General features: G+C 38.7%; 1 protein-coding gene across 1 annotated transcript in view; it reads left to right on the top strand.

The window, feature by feature from the left end:
• The window catches only part of CCNYL1 (cyclin Y like 1), a 33206-nt gene that overhangs the window by 738 nt on the left and 12316 nt on the right, over positions 1-20152 (top strand). Inside the window, exons 2-6 of the mRNA XM_014879378.2 lie at positions 11684-11758; positions 13978-14012; positions 15701-15801; positions 17248-17283; positions 17992-18043. Of these exons, the coding sequence (XP_014734864.1) occupies positions 11684-11758; positions 13978-14012; positions 15701-15801; positions 17248-17283; positions 17992-18043 (299 nt within the window). The remainder of the gene's footprint in view (positions 1-11683; positions 11759-13977; positions 14013-15700; positions 15802-17247; positions 17284-17991; positions 18044-20152) is intronic.

Genomic DNA, 20152 nt, shown 5'->3' with positions numbered 1-20152 from the left:
AGCTGCTGCATTTCCAGGCTCTGTTGAACAGGAGGAAGGAAGAGGGTGTGTGGGGAGTAAGGGAATTTAGAATTACAAAGATTGTGTGCATATGACATCACCGTGGCTGGACGTGGGTGATTTATACTCTGGCTGTGCAGGGTTGTAACCGGGGACTCATGGCACCGGCGTTCCTTGTCGCGTCGCTCTCGGTGTTCCCAATTTGCTTTCCTTGGACTCATGGGAAAGCGCGTGTGTGCTGTTCCGATTCCTTGCAGCTACACCCGGAGCGCTGGTCCCTCGCAGCCTGTGCAAGGCATCTCCTGGTGAGCCGGGAGAGCTGCAGGGCTATGCCGGCAATTCCCGGGACGTGTAACAGGTTCGGGGTGCTCCTGTCTGGCCGGGCGCTCACGCGGTGCTGCTGCTGCAGCCGCACGGCGCAGTCTAGCACCTCATGATATTCAAAACTTAGTTTAATTAACAAACGTCTTGCTGTTCCTCTTCGCAATTATAACCACACCTATGCGAAGTAGATTCACTTGGAAAAAGATAGCCCGCCTGACAATCTTTATTGTACGGTGCATACAATAACAATAATCACTATAATACGTATTCCGCTTGAACTTAAGAGAATTTTTTTTTGCTGTCAGACTCGCCGCAGAAGAGTGTGCAGAGACCTTCAGAAATGGATTTATTAAACTTGCAGAGTTCTGCACAGCACCATATGGTGCAGCTGTTCCAGAAATGAGATGGAACAGTCAGCCCCTTGGATCTCCTCTGAGACAGCTGTGCAGTAGTAGAAATTATGTTTGCTGCCTAGGAGAAATAAACCTTTATTTTTGCAGGAAGATTATTACAGAACTCTCTCAACTCATTAGGGGAGGAGGAGCTAAACTCTTTAAAGATTCTAATAAGCCAAGCAAAAATGCCTAAGCTGAACAAATCTCCTCAGGAATAAGGGTTGTATTTGTTTCAATCTTTAGTATGTGATCATGTCAGCCATGCTAAGTAACAGATTTAATTGTGAATTCATCCACGTTTCAGGACTGGCCTTGAAATAGAGAAGTATTTAATTTTTTTTAATTTGCAAGTCTGAATAAGAATGTATAGTCCAAGAATAAGATAGTAGCTGTCTATCACAAATTTTACTTTTGTGGTTATGGAAACTTTAGTCTTGAGGCAGGAGATAATCCGAAAATTAGAACTGTATAAGTAGTACATGTTTAAGATGATTTTAAAGATCACGTTCACAGTGGTATGTGGTTCGCTATTGCCCTACGAAGTTGATCTGCTGCAAGTGATAGATGATATTTGAAATTCTCTAATTGATATAACTCTTTAGGAGTGCAGAAAGTATCAAAGTTTGACACCTTTATTAAAATAAAATTCTGGATAGTCAGTCTTAAAAGTAAAACTTCTTGTGTTGATTTTTGAATATTGCAAAGCACTCCCTGGATAGAATTGAAGCAGTTAACTTCAAAATGTAAAGTTCTATTCGTGAAGTCTGAAATCAGATATTACTATACAGGCTTTATGAAGAAGTTAGAAGTGAGACAGCTATCTTGTTTAATACCTTCTATGAAAGAATAAATCTGCAATAGACCAGATAGCTATGCTTATTCCTCTTGAACTCTAGGATGTGAAAGCTGTTGGCACGTCCAAACCATGCAAGCAGCCTGCATGTTTCTGTGCTGTTGACTACTAAAAAGTATTAGTTTCATTTGGAGGATAAAAGGTGTTTCTGGAATTGATTATTGTATCATATCATAGGCTAACTAAGATGCAAACTTAGTCTATAATGGGACGCTGAGAACCTACTGACTGCCCTTTTCTTGGATCCTTTGACAGGGAGAAAGCTGCAAGGAAAAAAGTCAAGATCATTTTGGCTATTTTTGTTCCATGCTGCTCAGTTCTAGGAGTTTCTAAGAAAACAGCTAAATATATCAGAAAGCTAGCATCCAAATGGGATGGAGATGCTTCATTCCTTGAATTTCTACCTCCATGGTGTTTGTTGTTCTGAAGTCTGTCTTAAGCGCTTTTGCACTTGATTTGCTAAAATTGAGTGTTTTGGTTGTATCAGAAAGTTACCAACTGGGCTTTGGATATTTTGTTTTGTGTTATTTCATAGCTTAGTGTTGCTCTTTCATAGCAAGTGGAATGTGTTCCCTGCAGATCTGTGCTCTTAAGTGAGGATTATGCTGTAGCTTCTCCAGCACTCTCCTTAACAGGCACAACTTTCCAGTCAGCTCTGCTTAGATTGTCTGTATCAGATCAGAAGGAAACAAGAAAATTCTCATTTTCTTAAAATGGTATGATGTGGTATTTATGTATGACAAAAAAGCAGTGGTAGGTGGAATAGAGGTAAAACACACAGTAAAACTGAAAGTCTGATGTTTCAACAAAGGTTAATTCAAACAGGAAAGGTTTGTCAGATCCTCTACTAAGGGAATTTAAAGCATGACCTTGTATTTTATGGCTCTCAAGATCCTGAGCCATGACCTGTTTGGTGCACGCTTTCTCCAAACGAGAAATAAGCCTGTATTTGTGGTTTGATATGCTGAGCCAAGTTGGATTAAGTAAACGGGAATAAACATAACTTTGAAAACTGAAGTTTCTTCCAAATAGGTTCATGCCTACAGCTAATATTAAATATCAAAGTCTGCCATGAATCTAAAGCAGCTAATTGACTTTGCAGCTGAGCATTAAGTGTTCCTTAAATCAACAGTTCAACAAGTTTGAATTGACCAAAAAGGCTTTCCTATCTAGTTTTAGTAATGGTAGCTCTTGGATTTTAGTGTACCTTTTGGGCTGTAGTGATTGGTTTGGGGTTTGGTTGTTTGGGTTTGTTTGATTGTTTGGGCTTTCCCCCCTCAATGAGTGTCTGTTAGTCTTTATTTTGGGCTTTTTTTCCCTGAGATTTTTTTTCTGGTTATTTGGGGGAAGAACTTCTTACGGCTGACGCTTTCTTGCTAGATCCCAATGTTTAAACTACTACTACTACTTTAAAAATTCTATGATCCTTGGCTAAAACTAGAACGAGACCTTGCTTGGCAGATGTTTCTCACTTGTACTTGAAAGCATCTCCCTGTGCTGCTGCTCTTTGCTGAGTTTGAGCAGAGGTTTGCCTGACACCCTCAAACCAAGGGGAAGAGTGTTCCCCTACTGAAGCAGTGGGACAAAGTGACCTGGTACCCTCACCTGAATAACTGGGGGATGGAGAATGGGAAAAGACCATCAGGGATAAGAGGGAACAGCAAATGGGATCAGGAGAAGAGCTGAGTGGGATGTGAGCATCACACACAGGTTAGTTGGGAAAGTAAATGGAAGGGGACTTTGAAGAGGAGAGTTAATAGGGATGTAGTAAGTGAGATTTACCTGGCTAGAGCCTGGAGTAACTCTTGAAAGCTTCAGGTTGCTTGCATGCTGCAGTTATTAAACAGTATTGAAAATGAACAGGTATTTGGATATATTGATTGTCTGTGATCTGGTTGTCTATAACAGCTTGTCTATAAACCTCCTTGCAGAAGGTCTAAATACTGTTCATTTGTTTCTCTTATATAATTTCAGTTTATTTCAGGCATGTGGGTGGAGGTTTTTTCCTGTTTTTTTTTTTTTTAGTTCAAGGGGTTTTTGTTGTTGAGGTTTTTTTAAATCCTAGTTAAAACGTTAGTTAAGTTAAAACACTTCAGTGCAAAGAATCCGTTTTTTGATGCCAGCAGTTTTCATCACTGAAGGCTTAACCATCTTGTGTTGGTTTTTGTGCCTCTCTGTTTGAGGATCTGTAGCTGCATAGGTTGACAAATACCGTTGTCTATTTGGATAAACATGAAGCCAGAGCTAAAAAGCAAATGATGCTCTGGTGTCTTTTCTTAGTGTTCCCTCTCCTTTTTTCCTTGTAGACACCAAGTTTTTCACTTAACTTGGACTCACTCTTGGTTCTCCATAACTGTCAATATCCCTTCCCAAAAACTGACTAGACATTCATGACAAAGGTATTTGTAGCACTTGCAGATAGTCTGTGATCTTGACAAATTTGAAGTATTGGACTTTCTGTAAGCCTGAAACACCTTCCATGTTGTTGTCTTAAGAAGCTGTGGCCTCTAGAAACAATCTGTGAAGTACCTGTAGTGGAAAGGACTGAATCACAAAGTCATCCAGAAACAGCAGTGAAATTGATCTACAGATTTGGGAGTTGGAAAGAAATAATTCATCGCTGCAGTATAGTATTTGTATTTCTGTTCTTATGCTTGGATGCTGCTGGCAACTAAAGAATCCTCTATCCTTTTTTCTCTTCTGTAAGTCTTGGAGACTTTTGCAGCAATCAAGTAAACCTTAAGTTTTTAAGAGTAGTTGATATGGAACATATGTGCATGAAGCTCATGTGGAAGGAGACTGATTTGTGTTTCTGGTGTGTTTCTTCAGGCTTTCAGTATAACAATATTGAAAGGAAATACGTAATCAGAGGGGTTTGATGAAACTTATAGAACTAAAGAAACTGAATTAACTTTAATCTTTTTAACTGGTTCTGTGTGACTTACCTCTAGCATCCTTATCCTCTGCTGGCTTTCTTTAGGAGATTTGCTCTTTTCCCTCCTACCTGCAGGGTAGATGTTGTAGAACAACAGAAGTTCTGTGGCTGCAGTTATGTGTTCTCTCAAGTGTGATCGTTGTGGTGAGGTCATACCAAAAAGCTGACTAACAGGGGAATGAACTCTTGCACAGCCAACAAAACACAAAACCCTACTCCTCCCAGATTCATATTGCACATTAAATTAACATTTCTAACCGTGTTTCTTCCACATACAGGGAGAAGGAAGAAGTTACTGTGGGAAGCAGGAGGAAAATTCTACCAAACATTAAGAACCCAGACCTTGCATCTGTAGATCCTTGCCAGCAAGTTTATGTTGAGATTTTTAAACCTGTTTTTTTCTTCCTTACATCTAGAGTTTGAATATGCACTTTTATTTCACTCACTAGAAAAATAGTATTTTCAGAAGAAAACTCTGAGTGTTTTGATTTCAAGAGATAAGTGGGGATGGTACTAACTGAAAAAAAAAACTTGATGCTATTTATTTAAATGTGTAGTAAAGCCAAATGAATAAATTGAAGACCATCCTTGCAAGTGATGTGAATATCAGGATTACCGTAACAGTTTACACAAAGATTCCCATCAGCCAGGTAGCATTCTACAATGTTTGATAAACTGTATGTGTATAGCACAGCTTTGCTTCTGTGTGGAGTTCTGAAAGGGTCTCGAATCATTGCAGTAATCAAATGTTGTTGATGTTTTTCCAGTGTGAAAACTAACACTGGCTTGTTATGAAATGTGTCAGTCAGGCTCAGATAATAAGCTGCTGAATGCCAGAATCTTTCAAATATTTAAAAAAGTTTTTCTGTAAAGTTTTTCTTGGGCATGTTTTGTTTCGTGGATGGTACTTTTCTTTTACAGAACAAACTGCAGGTAAGGTCCAGGCTTCATTTGAAATTTGCAAATGTGAGAAATTGGAAGAGGTGAAAAATGTACCATGTGCTAGTCCATTAAGTGGCGTGTGACACCAGCACACACTGCAGTGTGTCTTGCTTTGGTCACCTGCAGACACTACCTGAGACAAATTTCTGGTACTCACCTGTTCTGCTTTCTGAACCATGGCTTGGAAGTAAGGCAGAGAACATGTGAGGATTTGTTATGAAAGGCTTTCCTTATGCTTGCTGTTGTCAGCATGGATCTAAGATTCTAAAATTTGGTTGCTCTTTAATGTGTACCAAAATTTTCTCTTTTTTGTTTGCTTTGGTTTGATGGGTTTTTTTTGTTTTGTTTTGTTTTGGCTTATCAGTTAGAAAATTAGAGCTGTGGACTTCAGCTTTAGCCTCTGGTGATAGTGAATTGTGTCATGTGTGAAGGTCGGTGTGGGGAATAAAAAGTGGCAGCATAGAACTAATTCTTTCTCCTTGTCCTTTAAATGATCCTAAATTAAATACAGTACAGCAACACATCCCTAAAAAAATGTTAGTTACTCTACAGTCTAGCTTGCGAGCTGCTGTTTTCCTTCTAGTGCCAAGATAAAATCTTAGGAGCATCTTGTTTACCAGTGTTTTAACTTGTCCTGCTTTTGCTGTGGAATTTGGGGCACTCCTGATACCTTGCCTTGGCTGAAATCTGTAGAAGTCCCCCTAACCCTGGCAGGTACGTGTTGTGTTGTGTTGTGTTGTGTTGTGTTGTGTTGTGTGGAACAGATCTCTCGGCCGTGTTTGCCCAGCAGGGGCTGAGAATGGGGTGCAGTAGGATCATGTTGGGATGTCCTGTGGAGGCTGTAGACAGTGGTGTGGATCCTTCTGAACTTTGAGAAATGAAAGAACACATATTAATATGGTATTGATTTTTTTTTAAGCCACAGAAATTAATAAATTACTTAAACCCTTGGTAGACTCCAATATTTAATATATATTCTGCACTTCTGTTTTTTAAATTCTTCTGATTTTAGTAGTAAATTTGAAATGTTTACTGTGCCAGTTTCTCTAGCCCAACTCTGGAGTGTGGTGTAAAAGAGAAGAAAATTCCTTTCTAATTAAGAGAGCTTGTTGTATATTGAAGTAATTTCTGCATCCTTCTGAAACATCAGTGTGTACTTAAATATGTGCTGGATATTGGTAATGATATTACTATTTCTGTAGTAGTGCCATAAAGATTAACTGACAGCTTTTAAATAACTTTAAAACATCCTTCTGCCTCTATTGTGTAAATTCACAGCATTTAGAAATAATCTTTTAACAATCTTTCAACAATGAGAGTTGCAAATGGAAAGCAACCTCTGCGTGCTGGGCTCTATGGTGCATTTGGAGTGGCTGGGACGAATAAACAAAGCAGGTTAAATTTAGAAACCAGAGTTGTAACTTAACTAAAAAGTTTTGGAAAAACTTTTTGGGAAAAGAATTAGAATAACATAATTTGAAGGAGAAAGAATTTTATATTAAATTGTTAGGAATGACAGACTTTCCGAAATGGATTGGCAGATTTACTCATCTAATTTGTTATATTTTTTACATCTTTATTTGGAGTGTTCAATGGCTTGCATCTTTACAGCATAATGTAATGAAATATAAGGGAAACTCAAGCATTAGTCACAGCCAGTAAGTCATTGAGCAAGTGACAAAATGCAATTTACAGCAAAGCGATTAATGTGTCATGTAATGCTTTAAATATGTGCTGTATCAGAATGTTACTGCTGTCTAATAAAACAAAGGATAGGGCTAAAACTGTTAAAGGAAATGCAATAGTTTATTGTTCTGAAGTAGTGAAATTATCAAAGGGCTGCTACTTAGTGACATCTTTGACTGTCAGCTTTATTCATGGGATAATACATGTAGCACGATGCAATGTGTGAAATGTGTTTGTAATAATGAGAAGTCACCCGTGGAGGTGTGTAAACCATAGATAAGTAGCTAGCATTATAAATTCCTAAAAACCTACACACATTCTTACATGGCATGGATAAAAGCAAAGTCTTCATGTGGATTTTGTGTTGTGGAAAGGATGTAAGATCTTGAGCTAGGGCAGAGGATTGCTTTTAACATTGATGTGATCTGCCCTGTGGGGGGCTGTGTGTGCACAGCAGCAGCAGAGGTGGCTGAAATTGTCTGAAGTGCAAGCAAGGGATTCCTCAAAGGGGGAACAGTGGCAGAGGGAAGCAAGTTCAGGCTTTTCTCTGCTCCACTTGGAGGCAGGGTTGACAAGCTTGGTAGTACACATGAGTAAATAGCTCTGAGAGATGCAGAGAACTAAGGGGGAAGGTTGTTCTAAACACACTGTTCTCAGACAGGTGAAGGGCCCTTGTAGCAGCATTATTGTCCTGTTCTCATAGACCCATATTCTGGTGGGAATCTTCCTTCTCACCTCTTTATCACTAAGTGTCAGGGTCTGATAGAAAGTGTTTTGATTTCTATTGAGTTAATAGCCTCTAGAACAAAAATGTTCTGGAGCTGTTTTCTTCCTTTTTCTATCATCTTGATGTTCCTCTAATTTCTCTCATTCTTGTTTCTGCATGTTTTAATTCCTATTATTCCTATTTATCCTGTGTCATACATGCTTTCTTTTTCTGTTAGCTTTCTGTGAAGCTTGAGTTTTCTGTCATACAACTTCTGATGCAGCTCCTACTCGAGATTTACCCTTACCTACAGGGCTAGTATCTTGGCTTTGGACTCAAAAGTGCTACCAGAATGAAGTATTAGGAGTTATGCTTGGTTGTGAGTTGAATTGTTTGCAGACAGATTTATCTCTTCCTCTGCCTTTTCTTTTGCTGTTTCCCATTACATTTTACCTCTGTTCATGCCCTTATCTGTATCTTGCCTTATGTTTCCTTCATCAGCTGTATTGTTGTTACTTTTTTGTATTTCATGAGCAACACTGGCAGTTTAGGATGAGCAAATTACATGACTACTTTTTCCATTTGCTTAGAAAAAAGCATTATCCAAGGAAAATGGCACAGGCAGGATGGTTAAAATTCTCTGGCAGCTTATTAGGGGAAAGCTACAGGGAGGTGGTCTGTTAAATGCATCTTTCTTTGCAGTCTCTTGCTAGACCAAGGCATGTACACTGTGTCTGTTCGTGCCATGTTATCCTGGATATAACAAACCCAGTTACTCTTCACCCAGCTTGGTCTTGATCATTTCTGGTGGTGATGTGTCTTGGGACTTCATTGGTACCTTAACTCTGGTTGTATAATCTGTGTTGTGGATTTAATGTGCCTTGGATGCTGATGCCTTGGTTCATTCAGCAGAAAGCTCCTTATGTCTGCAGAGCCATCATGGAACTGGAGCCAGTGAAGCCTATGATCCTTTCAGTTCTGTTCCTCTCCTTAAATATGTGGTCTATGTGGCCTTGTCAATTTTGTGTCACTCAGTGCATGCTGCAGTGTTGTGGATCTTCTTGCCTGGAATGACAGGAAGACATTGCAGACACTTCTTGTCTGGGATGAAAGTTGGTTATATTCATTCTTGTGCTTTTTGTCCTAACATGTAATAGGCGTGGATATAGGGACTGGCAGAGCACAAGAAGAGGCAGAAACAGTGTAAGAAGTGAGCATTAACAAGTCACACGGTTTCAAAGTAAATCAAAACCATGTTAAGATAGTAGTGTATTTTTTAAATGAGGTGAGGGAGGATGGGTGTTATCCTGTACTGTCTCTTCCCTGGGGAAAAAAGCATCTGTCGTGTTTAACATTTATCAGTGACCTGGAGGATGCCCAAATTGCAGATGACAGCCAATGTGCTAAAGGCTGCTTATTCAGAGGGACCTGGACAGCACTGGGCCAACAGCAACCCTATGAAATTCAGCAAGGAGAAACATGAAGTCCCGTGTTAAGAGTTACTGACTTATATAGCCCTTTTTCTTCAGTTTTCCTGTGCTTTTTCCTCCCCAGTTTTCCTTGCTGCCTTACCCTAAATGTGGCCCAAGATTTTTACAGTCCTACAAGCTCTTCCCTACCATTCCATAGTGAGTCTCTTAGCCCTGTAGGAATCAGTCCCCCTAATGGGAAAGGTGATCTATACTTTATGGACCCTCATTGGAAGTTTTCAAGGCTCAGCTCTATAAAGCCTTGAGCATCCTCATGTTCTATCAAAAGCTGTTTCTGCTTTCAGCAGGAGGTTGAACTGGAGACCTCTGAGATAATTTCTAACCTGACTTACCCACTTATGCCAAAAGTTGCTACTGAACTGTAAATAAATAAGTTCTGAGTAGTTAGCTCTGTTTGCATCATGACTTACTGATAATAATCTGTATTTTAAGTCTGCATATTGCAGTCTTGTTCAGCCTGTTGATGATACTTCAGTTATTGCGGGCTGGCAAAATACTTCCATTTCTGAATCACTGTTTGTGTTTGGTTTGTTTGTTAATGCAGTGCTAGCATTAGAAGCTGTATACTGTCTCTTAAACATGATTTTGTTAAATTAGTGTTAAAAACTTGTCAGACTTGTGGACAAGTTTTAAACAAGTTATACTATTTTGTTAAGATGTTACAAATGGTACTTAAAATGTGGCAGTATGGCATGCTATTGCATGCTGGAATTTTTTATTTTTTCAGAGAATCAACTGTGTATCAGAAGTACTTGAGATATGAGCTATGAGGCAAATTCTACTCTAGGGCATCTAAGCCAGGACTTCTTACATTTTAACGGCATTAATAAATTCAGGTATCTGTTCACTGTGTGCTGTGAATGAGCACAGTAAGGCAACAATAGAAATACTGGTTTTGTAAATTAGCTTTTTAAATCTTCACAAGATGGTCTGCTTTCATGGCTGACTCTCATCATTTTGAGAGGAGGGAATTCCCTTTTGAACAGTCTTGGTGTTCCTAAACAGATGTTGGCTTCACTGCTTCAGCAGTAGAGGTTCAGAATTACAGTGGTCCACATCCTGGACCAGGGCCAGAGCCACATGGCTGGGCTAAGGTCAGCGGTGTGGTAGAGCCCAGTACTTGGAAAGCGTGGAGGTCTGGAGAGCAGCGTGTGCACCAGTGGGAATCTGGGATGACAAGTTTTGGGGACTCATGTGCTTTTGCAGTTATGTTCCCTTGCTGATGCACAGGAGCTGTGGCTGTGTTGTGGAGAGGTGCAGTAGCACAAACATTGACACAGTTCAAACTTCAGCACCCAGGCAGTTTGGGGTTTGGCAATGTTCTGTTGGTTGGGTGCATAAAAGATTATGTTTTTTTTTTAATTAGAAGTTGATGGTGATTCTTAGATGGCTTTGCTTTTTAGGGGTGTGGCAGCTGTGTTGGTGTCCCACTTTGAGCACTTAAAAGTCCAAGTGCTCATGCAGAGTGTGTGTGCTTGTATGGCTGGCATGGCATAAGAACAACTGTAAATGGATGCAAAATTGCTCTTTCCAGGACTTAGAGGATCACAGTCCTAGATTATTCTGTTCCTGTGTTCCCATCAAGTCACTGTGTCTGTAGCATGACTTCCTCAGAACAGCTGTTTCTTCTGTCAAAGCTAAGGCAGCTCAGAATTTTGTCATGGTGGTCACAGTTTCAACAAACTTTGGTGATCACTTCCACCTTAATCTAAGGGAGTAATATATCCTCTTCTAAATGCCATCACTGCTCTGTTGTGGCAAAGGATTAAAGCAGTCATTTTGGTCTTCAATAACTATTTTAGCTTTACATTATTTTATTTAAAATTCCAAAAGAACTGAATATAGTGTAAGCTCCATGTTTTGATATTTATCAGCACTGTAAATGTTGCTTATTAAGTACTTTTGTAATACCACAGAGATTGTTTCCTGCTGTATTTGGTACATAAAGCATAGAGGAAAAGGCCATAGAGAAAAAGATCAGCAGCAATAATTTTTTGTTGTTTTGTTATGTTTTTTTAAAATTACTCTCTTGATAAAGCTGTAGCTTTCTGCTCACTACTGAGCACATGCCCCACACCCAGCTACCCTAACATGCAGGGGCACAGATTGACTTCTAAAGATAAATGGGGTTTTTTGAGATCTCCCTGTCCATTTTTTTGTTTCTAAGAGGGAAAAATGTAAAATTTTTATTCATCTTGGCAAAAGTACAGTTTTGTTTCAGAGAGACAGCCCATTCTATGTGGGTTTGAGCTTGTTTCCATCACAGTGCTTGAGCACTTTGAGGCTGGGTGGGAATTGTTGCAGTTATTTTCTCTTAAACGTATCTCCTTTGTTTTGTCCTTCCTATTTCAGATTTAGCCTTGGAATCTAATCCATCTGATCATCCCAGAGCAAGCACAATTTTCCTGAGCAAGTCACAAACAGATGGTAAGCTAAGGTTTTTTTCCAATTTAACAAAAAAACGGGAAAAAATTGGAAAAATAACCAAAAGTAACAGCTCAAGAACAGTGCTTCAATTCTTTCAAAGCACAGGGATTAGTAATTTATGTATTTACACAGAAATGTGTTTGCAGACCATTTTACTTAACACTTAAAATCACTTGATCTTTAAAATGCATAAGTATCAGACTTCAGAGTGCAGATCCTAGTCTGAAGGAGCAACGCTCTCTGCATTAGTGTAATTCAAGTTTCAAGCAATGGTGGATTTTTTAATAACCAAAGACTGTTTCAAAAATTCTTTTAAAGTAAAAAAACTGTAGTTTCAAAAATTGTGTTTTCTGTAATAAATAATAAACCTAAGCCATTAGTTTATATCAGTTGTTTTTGAATATGTTGTTTTAAACTGTTTGAAGAGCTTCAGAGGATAAATATTCTCCAATCCCGGTTTTAATTATATAGATGTATTGGGATTTTCAGTTTCTTTGCAGATCCTATGTTTACATAGTAACTCAGTTTTGAAACAATAACTATAGCTTGTGCATTCCAAAAGGCTGTTAAAAAGTGCAGGCATTTCTATATTGCACAAATAAAAGCAAACTCTGACAACAGGACATTTTGAAGTTGCAACTAAAAAGAAGTTTAAGATAATGTTTTTAAAATGCTTCTGTTTCTGTTAGAGTTGGTTCTTGTTTGAAGCACTGTTTTGCTAAGAAAGTGATACACTTGAGGCTGGATGTGTTGATGGAAAGCTGCAGTGTGTCTTTTAACTTGGCACAGCCTTGCCACAGCAAAGAATTATTTTGACAGGTCTGTCAGTTGCTGTCCTGCTATTCAGTCTTGTGGCAAGTGGTAGAATTGTCAGTTGTATCAATTTTGCAGTGCTCAGATAATCTGTGAGCAGTGGGAACAAGCACTAGCCTGGTTCTCCAGAAGAGATGATACCAAGGAAATGTAAAGACCTCTTTTTTGGGGGCCTCTGAGGTCAGTCTTCAAACAGCCAGAGGGTCTGACCTGCTCATTTCAGACACCTCTGAGATGAGCAGTGCTGAAGGTGCAGCTCACACACTGACAGAGCTCATGAGCACTCACTGTGCAGCCTTCCAGCCTTGCTGCAGAGAATGTTCAAACTACCTCAGCAAGCTTGTTGGGGGTAGGAGTGCTTTCAAATGTCATTTGGTTTTCTTCTGATGAAGTGTATTGAATTGTGTAGACTTGTGTTCATGTAGCAAAAGGCTCCTCTAGGTGAGGTAGTAACTATTAAACTGTTCTCTGAAGTTTGTATTAAACTAATTGATTTTTATGGAGAAGTTAGCAGAATGATTTATTTTCTAATTTCCCTTGTTCTTCTTTAGGTGACCTTCCATAGAATTAGTAGAATTAATATCCATAGGTTCTCTCTTGATGAAATGTTATCAGGATTATGAGTTTTGATTTATGCAAAAAGACTAAAAAAATGTGGATACTCTTTTCCATTTGTCAGTTTTTCTAAATATGTAAGAGAGTGTGTCCTGCTAGAGTGGCAATGATGTGAGGTTAGAACTTTGGAGAGGTGCCTGTCCATCCTGGTCACATTTGTATACTTTGTGCATGTGTGCAGCTCTCAGCTCTCCCTAACATGCTTTTGTTTTGCTGCTGTCACAGCTGGAAGTTTAACCTTGCAGTCTCTTTTGAAAGACTAACACAGTTTAAAATGATCAAATGACATGGTTGCAGTTATATGATAAATAGGGGCACAGCTTGTGCCAGCATCTTCTGTATAGTGAAATACCCTTTTACCTTCTGCTAATAGGAGGAGAGAGAACAATAATGCTGGGCATTATTTCCTCATTGTGTGCCTTTGGCAGGCTCAGGGTGTGCTGGTTTTGCTTCTGCTTGCTGTTGGATGTTGAACATTGTCTGTTTGAACTATCTGAAATCATCCTGTTTTTCATGATACACAGCATCTATTCAAAGATGAGATGGTTTTCCCTTTAGTGTGATGGGAAGTAGTTGTTCTTGAACGTGCATGTGGGTAGACAGAAGGAGTAATGTAGTTTACTAGCTTGATAAAACTTTAGATTTTTTCCTCAAACTACTTTTCCAGACACCTAAAGTAAAATTTGAAACTTTTAATACTCCCATACTTTAGAAAACTAGGTTAATAGAAAGACTTTATTGAATGTAAATTGGGAATCCTTTCAGTTCACATTCTTTTTCCTTCTTTCTAGTGCGAGAGAAGAGGAAGAGTAACCATATAAATCATGTAAGTAAACCGGATTCTATGCAAATAATATTGGGATATTGGGCCAAAGACAAATCCAAGGAAACAAGTGTAGTAGTTCTAGGTATATCGTCTTATACATGTTCCAAATCCTCCCTAGAAAGGTGAAACTCAATTATCTTTGACCATCTCTAAGCAATAAACAGGCACAATATCACAAAGCATACAATGGCTGTTGTCAAAAGAATAAAAAAGAATTTTTTTGTTGTCAGTCTTAGGCATTTCAGAACAGCAAAGAAGAAAATATAAGCCAACCTGTCTGTATTTTTTTAAACAGAAATAAAACTGCATTAATTTCTCAGCTGAGATGGCAAGTCTTGAATCACTTGCTGATTGAGTATTGCTACAGGACTTTAAGAAGTGTATCCAGTATGAAAAGAGAATAATGAACAAATATCATCAGTATGATAAACAAGTGATACTTCATTAGTTTTAAAATCTGAAAATACGCTTGGAGCTTCTTCCACAAATATTACTTGGTTTGGACACTTCACTTACCAAAAAAACAGCCAAAACAAAAAAAGATGCAATGTCATTAATAAGTGGATAAAAAATCATTGACTAGTAAAGGTAAGAATGGAAGTTGGTAACATAAAGCTTAAAAAATATCAGAAGTGTCTACTGATAAAGTACTGGTAAGATAATGGTATTTCAAGTCTCTTATTTTGCATGATTATGCAAGGACTAGGGGTGATTCTTTTCCCTTTTTTTCTCTCTTTTTTTGTTGCAATTCCAGTTTTGGTCTGCCAGTACCAAGGTGAAGTGTGATTGCAGTGTTTTTGCTGGCAAACTTCAGCTGGAATGGGAGATACTCCCAGGCAGCTGTTGAGTTTTGAAGGGTGTCAACGTTTTCATATGGAAGACTTGCAAATTTTAGACAAGGCATTTTAAAAAATTCTGGTGAAAATTAATGAATCTTGAATTGTTTGATGAAAATTCCTCCCTCAATTATGCTGTCTTATCTCTAGTGCAAGACATTCTCTGAAAATGCTCAGGGAAGCCTGGGTAGGGTTATATTGGAAGACTTCTTACAGTAAGAATGGACAGGATTAGGATGGATGATAGAGCATATTGTGAATTCAAAACAATAATAGTAAAAGTAAGGGTAATAGCCATACTCTGTTTCCAGATTCCAGATGCTAAACAGGACATGTGTGAAGGCAGCCATGTCAGGAAAAGGTTTCTTTTTTTTGAAACTGTAGCATGACAAAACCCCAAATGTTAAACTGGATAACCAGAAACTGTAAAGGTACAGGATGTAAAAGAAGGGAGATGGTGATTATGGAGTCACAGGGAAATCTAATAGAGTACATTACAGAGAGGGAAGACTGGGAAACAAACTGACAAGAATGGAATGGGAGAGAACTGAGAAAATCAGGACTTGCTGCTTTAGCTCAGCTATTTCTGCTGTAAATTATCTAAAATCATGATGTGTATTATGAGGAATGGTTTATAAATGTGTGTTACACAAAGGAACTAGACAGAAGGAACTACTACAGAGGTAGTACTACTACAGGGTAGCTTACATTGCAGCAGCAACCATCCACAGGGAGCTCCTGTGCAGTAAAGCCAGTATTCAATGTGCTAAACAAAAGCTTACAGAATCCCTTTTCTTGAATGTATTTCAGTTCTTCTCTTGTTTTTTCTTTTTTCTTTTTTTTCCCCCCAAGGTTTCTCCTGGGCAGCTTACGAAAAAATACAGCTCATGCTCAACAATATTTATAGATGACAGCACCGTCAGTCAGCCTAACCTTAGAAGCACAATAAAGTGGTAAGGACCCTTGTCATCAACAAGGCCTTGAGTGGCATTGTAAGGGTTGTTTGGGATTTTTCTCAGGGTCTTGTCTGTTCCAAAGCCAACTGCAGCCTTGAATGAGAGAAGCACAGCACTGCTTCTGCAGGTTGGTCCTGGAAGGGATGTAGAGGTGTGGGAAATGGGCTGCTGGAGGGAGCTCTTGTTTCAGCCACAGAGCTCATGGACCGTCCTATTTCCAAGTCGTTCTCGTCATGCACTTGAGGCAGTGCAGAAGTGTGTCAGCATTGTGGGTTTGAAAGTGTTGAGGTGGGGAGTTCAATTTACACTGAAAGCCAAATCAAAAAAAACTTGACCTGGGAAAACTTGAAATGAATTTTGTGTGGAGTTGCAGAAGTTGCAGGACTGTGTTTGGTACTTTCCAGTGATATTAGTCTGCCCTCTAGTTGTGGAAAACCATGCATGCTGCTGACTTGGGGTTTAATTCTGGCCTTTCTGCCTTTTCTTCACGTACTTGTTATTTTAGGTAGGTGATTGCTATGTTCTCCAATGTAAATGGCTGCTGGAGCTATTTTTCTGGGTACAGAAAGTCAATTATTTGCACTTAGATGATACCAGCTGAGAATTGAGAAGAGTTTTATCATGCCTGAAGGGAAAGGAAGGCTGAATAGATTGAGGCCCAGAAGGCTTTACTGATTTAATAGTGTAGTAGAGTTTGGAAATGTCTAAGTTGCTTTGTTACTTCAAAATTTGGTTTCAGACAAAGGTATGCAGCATGTCACCTCTCCTTTTCTAGAGAAAAACTAAACAAAAACCTAAAAGATTATGCTTGTGCCATTTTGAAGTGCTGTACAGCTGACAGCAGATCAGACATTTCATGGTAGGTTCCTGTGATGGCAGTGTTCCTGTTATCACCACGAGTAAAGAATCTGAAATTTGGCTACAGTAAACGAGTGTTACTATATGAAACTTACTGCCTCACTTAGCAGATCTGTTCTTGTCCACTTCTTGGATTATGTTGGCACAACACCATCTTTATTATTCTGGTTTTTTAGACAGTTCCTAAATTAGTCAACCAGACAGGGTTAAAACATCAGCTGAATCTCTGCAATGGTATATGTAACACCAAGGAGAACTTACATTTCAGTTGGGAATAGTCAACATTTTCACTAAATATCACCTAATCAGGAAATGAAGGTTTATGTTGAAAATGTCACTTAGCACTTATTTTGTTGCACAAATATCTGTACAATGAATGTAAAAGTAGTTTGGCTGGTAGATTTGATTTGGCCAGTTTCTGTTCAGACAGTTAACCATCAGAAATGAGATGTGTAGTGCTTGGGGATGTGAGAGAACATCACTGCAAAATGGATTTGTAGCATTCTGCTGAATGACAGCTTTTGCAGTGGAATACTGTGCATGGAATGTGCTTTGTTAAATCTTTTTTTATTTTCTCTTTTTTAGTGTAACATTAGCAATATTCTACCATATAAAGAACAGGTAAGTGAACTCTTTCTTGAAATATTACTTTCTTTTTGAACCAGGGATATAAATTCATAGAATCGCTAAGACTGGAAAAAACTCTAAAGATCATAGAGTCAGATATGGTCACTTAAGTGACAGCTGGTGAAACTTAAAGGAGGTGAAAACTCTGGCACTTTAAGCTGTATCTGTTCTCTCTTTGTACCCCCTCTTGAGCAGCTGTGGAAGGGTCAGTAATGCCCCATCCAATGGCACATAAAACAGAGAGGGAGGAAAACACTTAACTCACCACAAATCAGCCTTTGGACTTTATTTAGCTATTCCTGAATACAGAAGTATGGATTAGTTTTGATGGGTGAAGATGTCTGTCCATGTACAAATCACTCTTGCCATTACAGTTAGTTCCAGCATATGCTTCTGAATTACAGCAGACTTTTTGAAGTAAATGCTATTAAAGAGTTTCACCTGGTTTCACATTTTAAGGGAGAACTTTAGTAAGCATAATACAAGAATGTGGAAAGCTATTCATTATTTAGCATCTTAAATACTTGTAAGGACTCAGCATTAAATGCTTTACAGAAATACAAAGTAGCTCCATACCATATTCTAGGAAAGGCTGAATTATAAAATATGTCCCTTGATCCTCTTTAATGAATAATGATTTTTAGTAGAGCATAACAGTACCAATTAACTCCTATTGCTGAACCAGAGACTTTTCTTTTGTAGAGATTCTGACAGATCATTGGATATTTTTGATGAAAAATCCCATCCTCTCACAGTAAGTGTAATTTTTTTGTCCTCTGAGTATGTATCAGTAACATCTTGCTTTATAAGGTATAAGTCATAAAAATGTATTAGCATCAGGCCACAATCAAACTGATCTTAAATTGTGTCTTTATATATTATGCAAAGTGCAAACAGTGACTTTTGAGATCAGCTAGATCATGAATAAAGCCCAGTCTAAATGTTACAAGCTATGTTTGATTTTTATGCTTTGACTATAAATAAAAAAATAAAGCATGTGCCCAATTCTTTTGTATTCCATGTCTGAAGTTTCTTGTCCATCTCTTTTCTTCCCCTCTTTAATACTGCTTTATTAGAAGTGTAGGAAGACATGGTTAGTAGGTATGTGCCTAACCTTTTAAACGACTGCATTCAGGAGAATTTAATACATGAAGCATCACACAAAGTAGGCAACAGTGAGTTTGGCCTTTAAAAAACTGGAAAGACAACATTTTAAAATAAATATGCTTTAGATTGCTTGCAGTAACAGCAAGGAGCATTGAAGATGTGATTTTAATGTGACTGGTCCTGGTACAGCTTTTTAGACACTCTTAAAGATGCAAAAGCTCATAGTACAGGGAAGCTCAAGAGTGGAGCATGGGCTTTTCACGTCCAGTTTGGGCACTCCTATCCAAATACCTGTTCTACAGAACCATTTACTTTGTTTTTCATGTGAAATTAATTTAGCAGAAAACTGAATTTGTTCTGGGACTTACCTGAGTGATGCAGTATAACCTGTTCCATGGATCTTGCTTGTTAATAAACAGATTCTAATAAACAAGTTAAAATACTAAGTTTGTTAAAGTTTCATCCCTAAATATGACCCATTTTGCTAGAAATTGGACAGTACAATGTAAATAAATACAACTCTTTATTCAATTAAAAAAAAAAAAAAAAAAACTTCAGGACAAGAGCTATATTCAAGATTTCTTGTATGAACTGTAGCACTTCAGAGCAAAAAAGTGTGGACCAAAACTGTTCTAAATGCCTGAAACTCTTGTTTTGCATTCAAAGTTATTTATGTAAGATGGACGCCATCAGACAATTTCTTTATTTAACAACCTGACATCCTTTGATCCTTTCATATAGCCTACCTCCTGTTTAATGAGAAGAAAATCATTGTGTCCTCTAGAGGACACTTAAAGGTCTCTTGTATCTTACTGCAGCACACAGACAGAGTTGTGGCTGATTGTCACACTTCTGAGGGAAAGGCACACACAGCTTGTTAGTTTCTATAGCAATGGTGTTTTGCTTGGGTACCCACTGTTCCTTCAGAAAGGTTAATTAGCAGGAAGAAATCTCTGAACACCTTTTCTTCTAAAGATGCAGTCACAAGGAGTCCACACCAGGCTCTGTTGACCCTAATGGGACCCAGTTACTGGTATCATGGATTTAGTCACAAATACCAGTCTTGGTGCTTCCTTTCTCAGTTCCAGTGCCTTGGTTGAAGGCAATTTAAAAGGAGAACACTCTGGAGTAAGTTGCCTCCCTCTATAAGTTCCATCAACCCCTTTCCACCACTAAGGAATGAATACAAGTAGATGTAAGTGAAAAAATAACAATTTACCAACAAACAAAACAGCAACAGGCAAAAACTAACAGTAAATAACTGCCAAATACCAAACTGCTGAATCTCACACAAGGAGAGACCCAAAATGCCAGAAACACCCTTCCCAAGATGAGAAAGCCACGAACTGCAACCTCTCTGAGACAAGGAAAAAAAACATCAAAAAGAGAACCCAAAAAGAGCAAAGCCTGTGGTTAAGGCAAGACCAAGCAGCTGGCAAAGCCAAGACCACACAGCAGCAGGGCTCAGCTGCCTCCCAGAGCAGAGTTTAAAAGCACCTGGGATAGCACCCACCTATCCTCAGCTTCCCACAGCAGAGTCCTAAAGACACCGTGACAGCTTTTGGGCACAGATAGATGGGAATACAGTATCATTTTGGGTTTCCTCAGGACATCCAGTCAGCAAAAATGTGCTTCCAGATGTGCTTTTGTACCATGTGTAGCACAGGAATGAGCAGTGTTCCTGCTCATGCCATTCCTAATGTTGCATGTCCCCCTTGCAGAGATAGCCTCTGTTGGTTAGTGGTGTATTAGAAGG

This window comes from Sturnus vulgaris, chromosome 7 (assembly GCF_052056855.1).
Source record: "Sturnus vulgaris isolate bStuVul1 chromosome 7, bStuVul1.hap1, whole genome shotgun sequence".
Taxonomy (NCBI): Eukaryota; Metazoa; Chordata; class Aves; order Passeriformes; family Sturnidae; genus Sturnus; species Sturnus vulgaris.
Note: the sequence above shows the minus strand (reverse complement) of the source record. Positions and strands in the feature narration are given on the sequence as shown.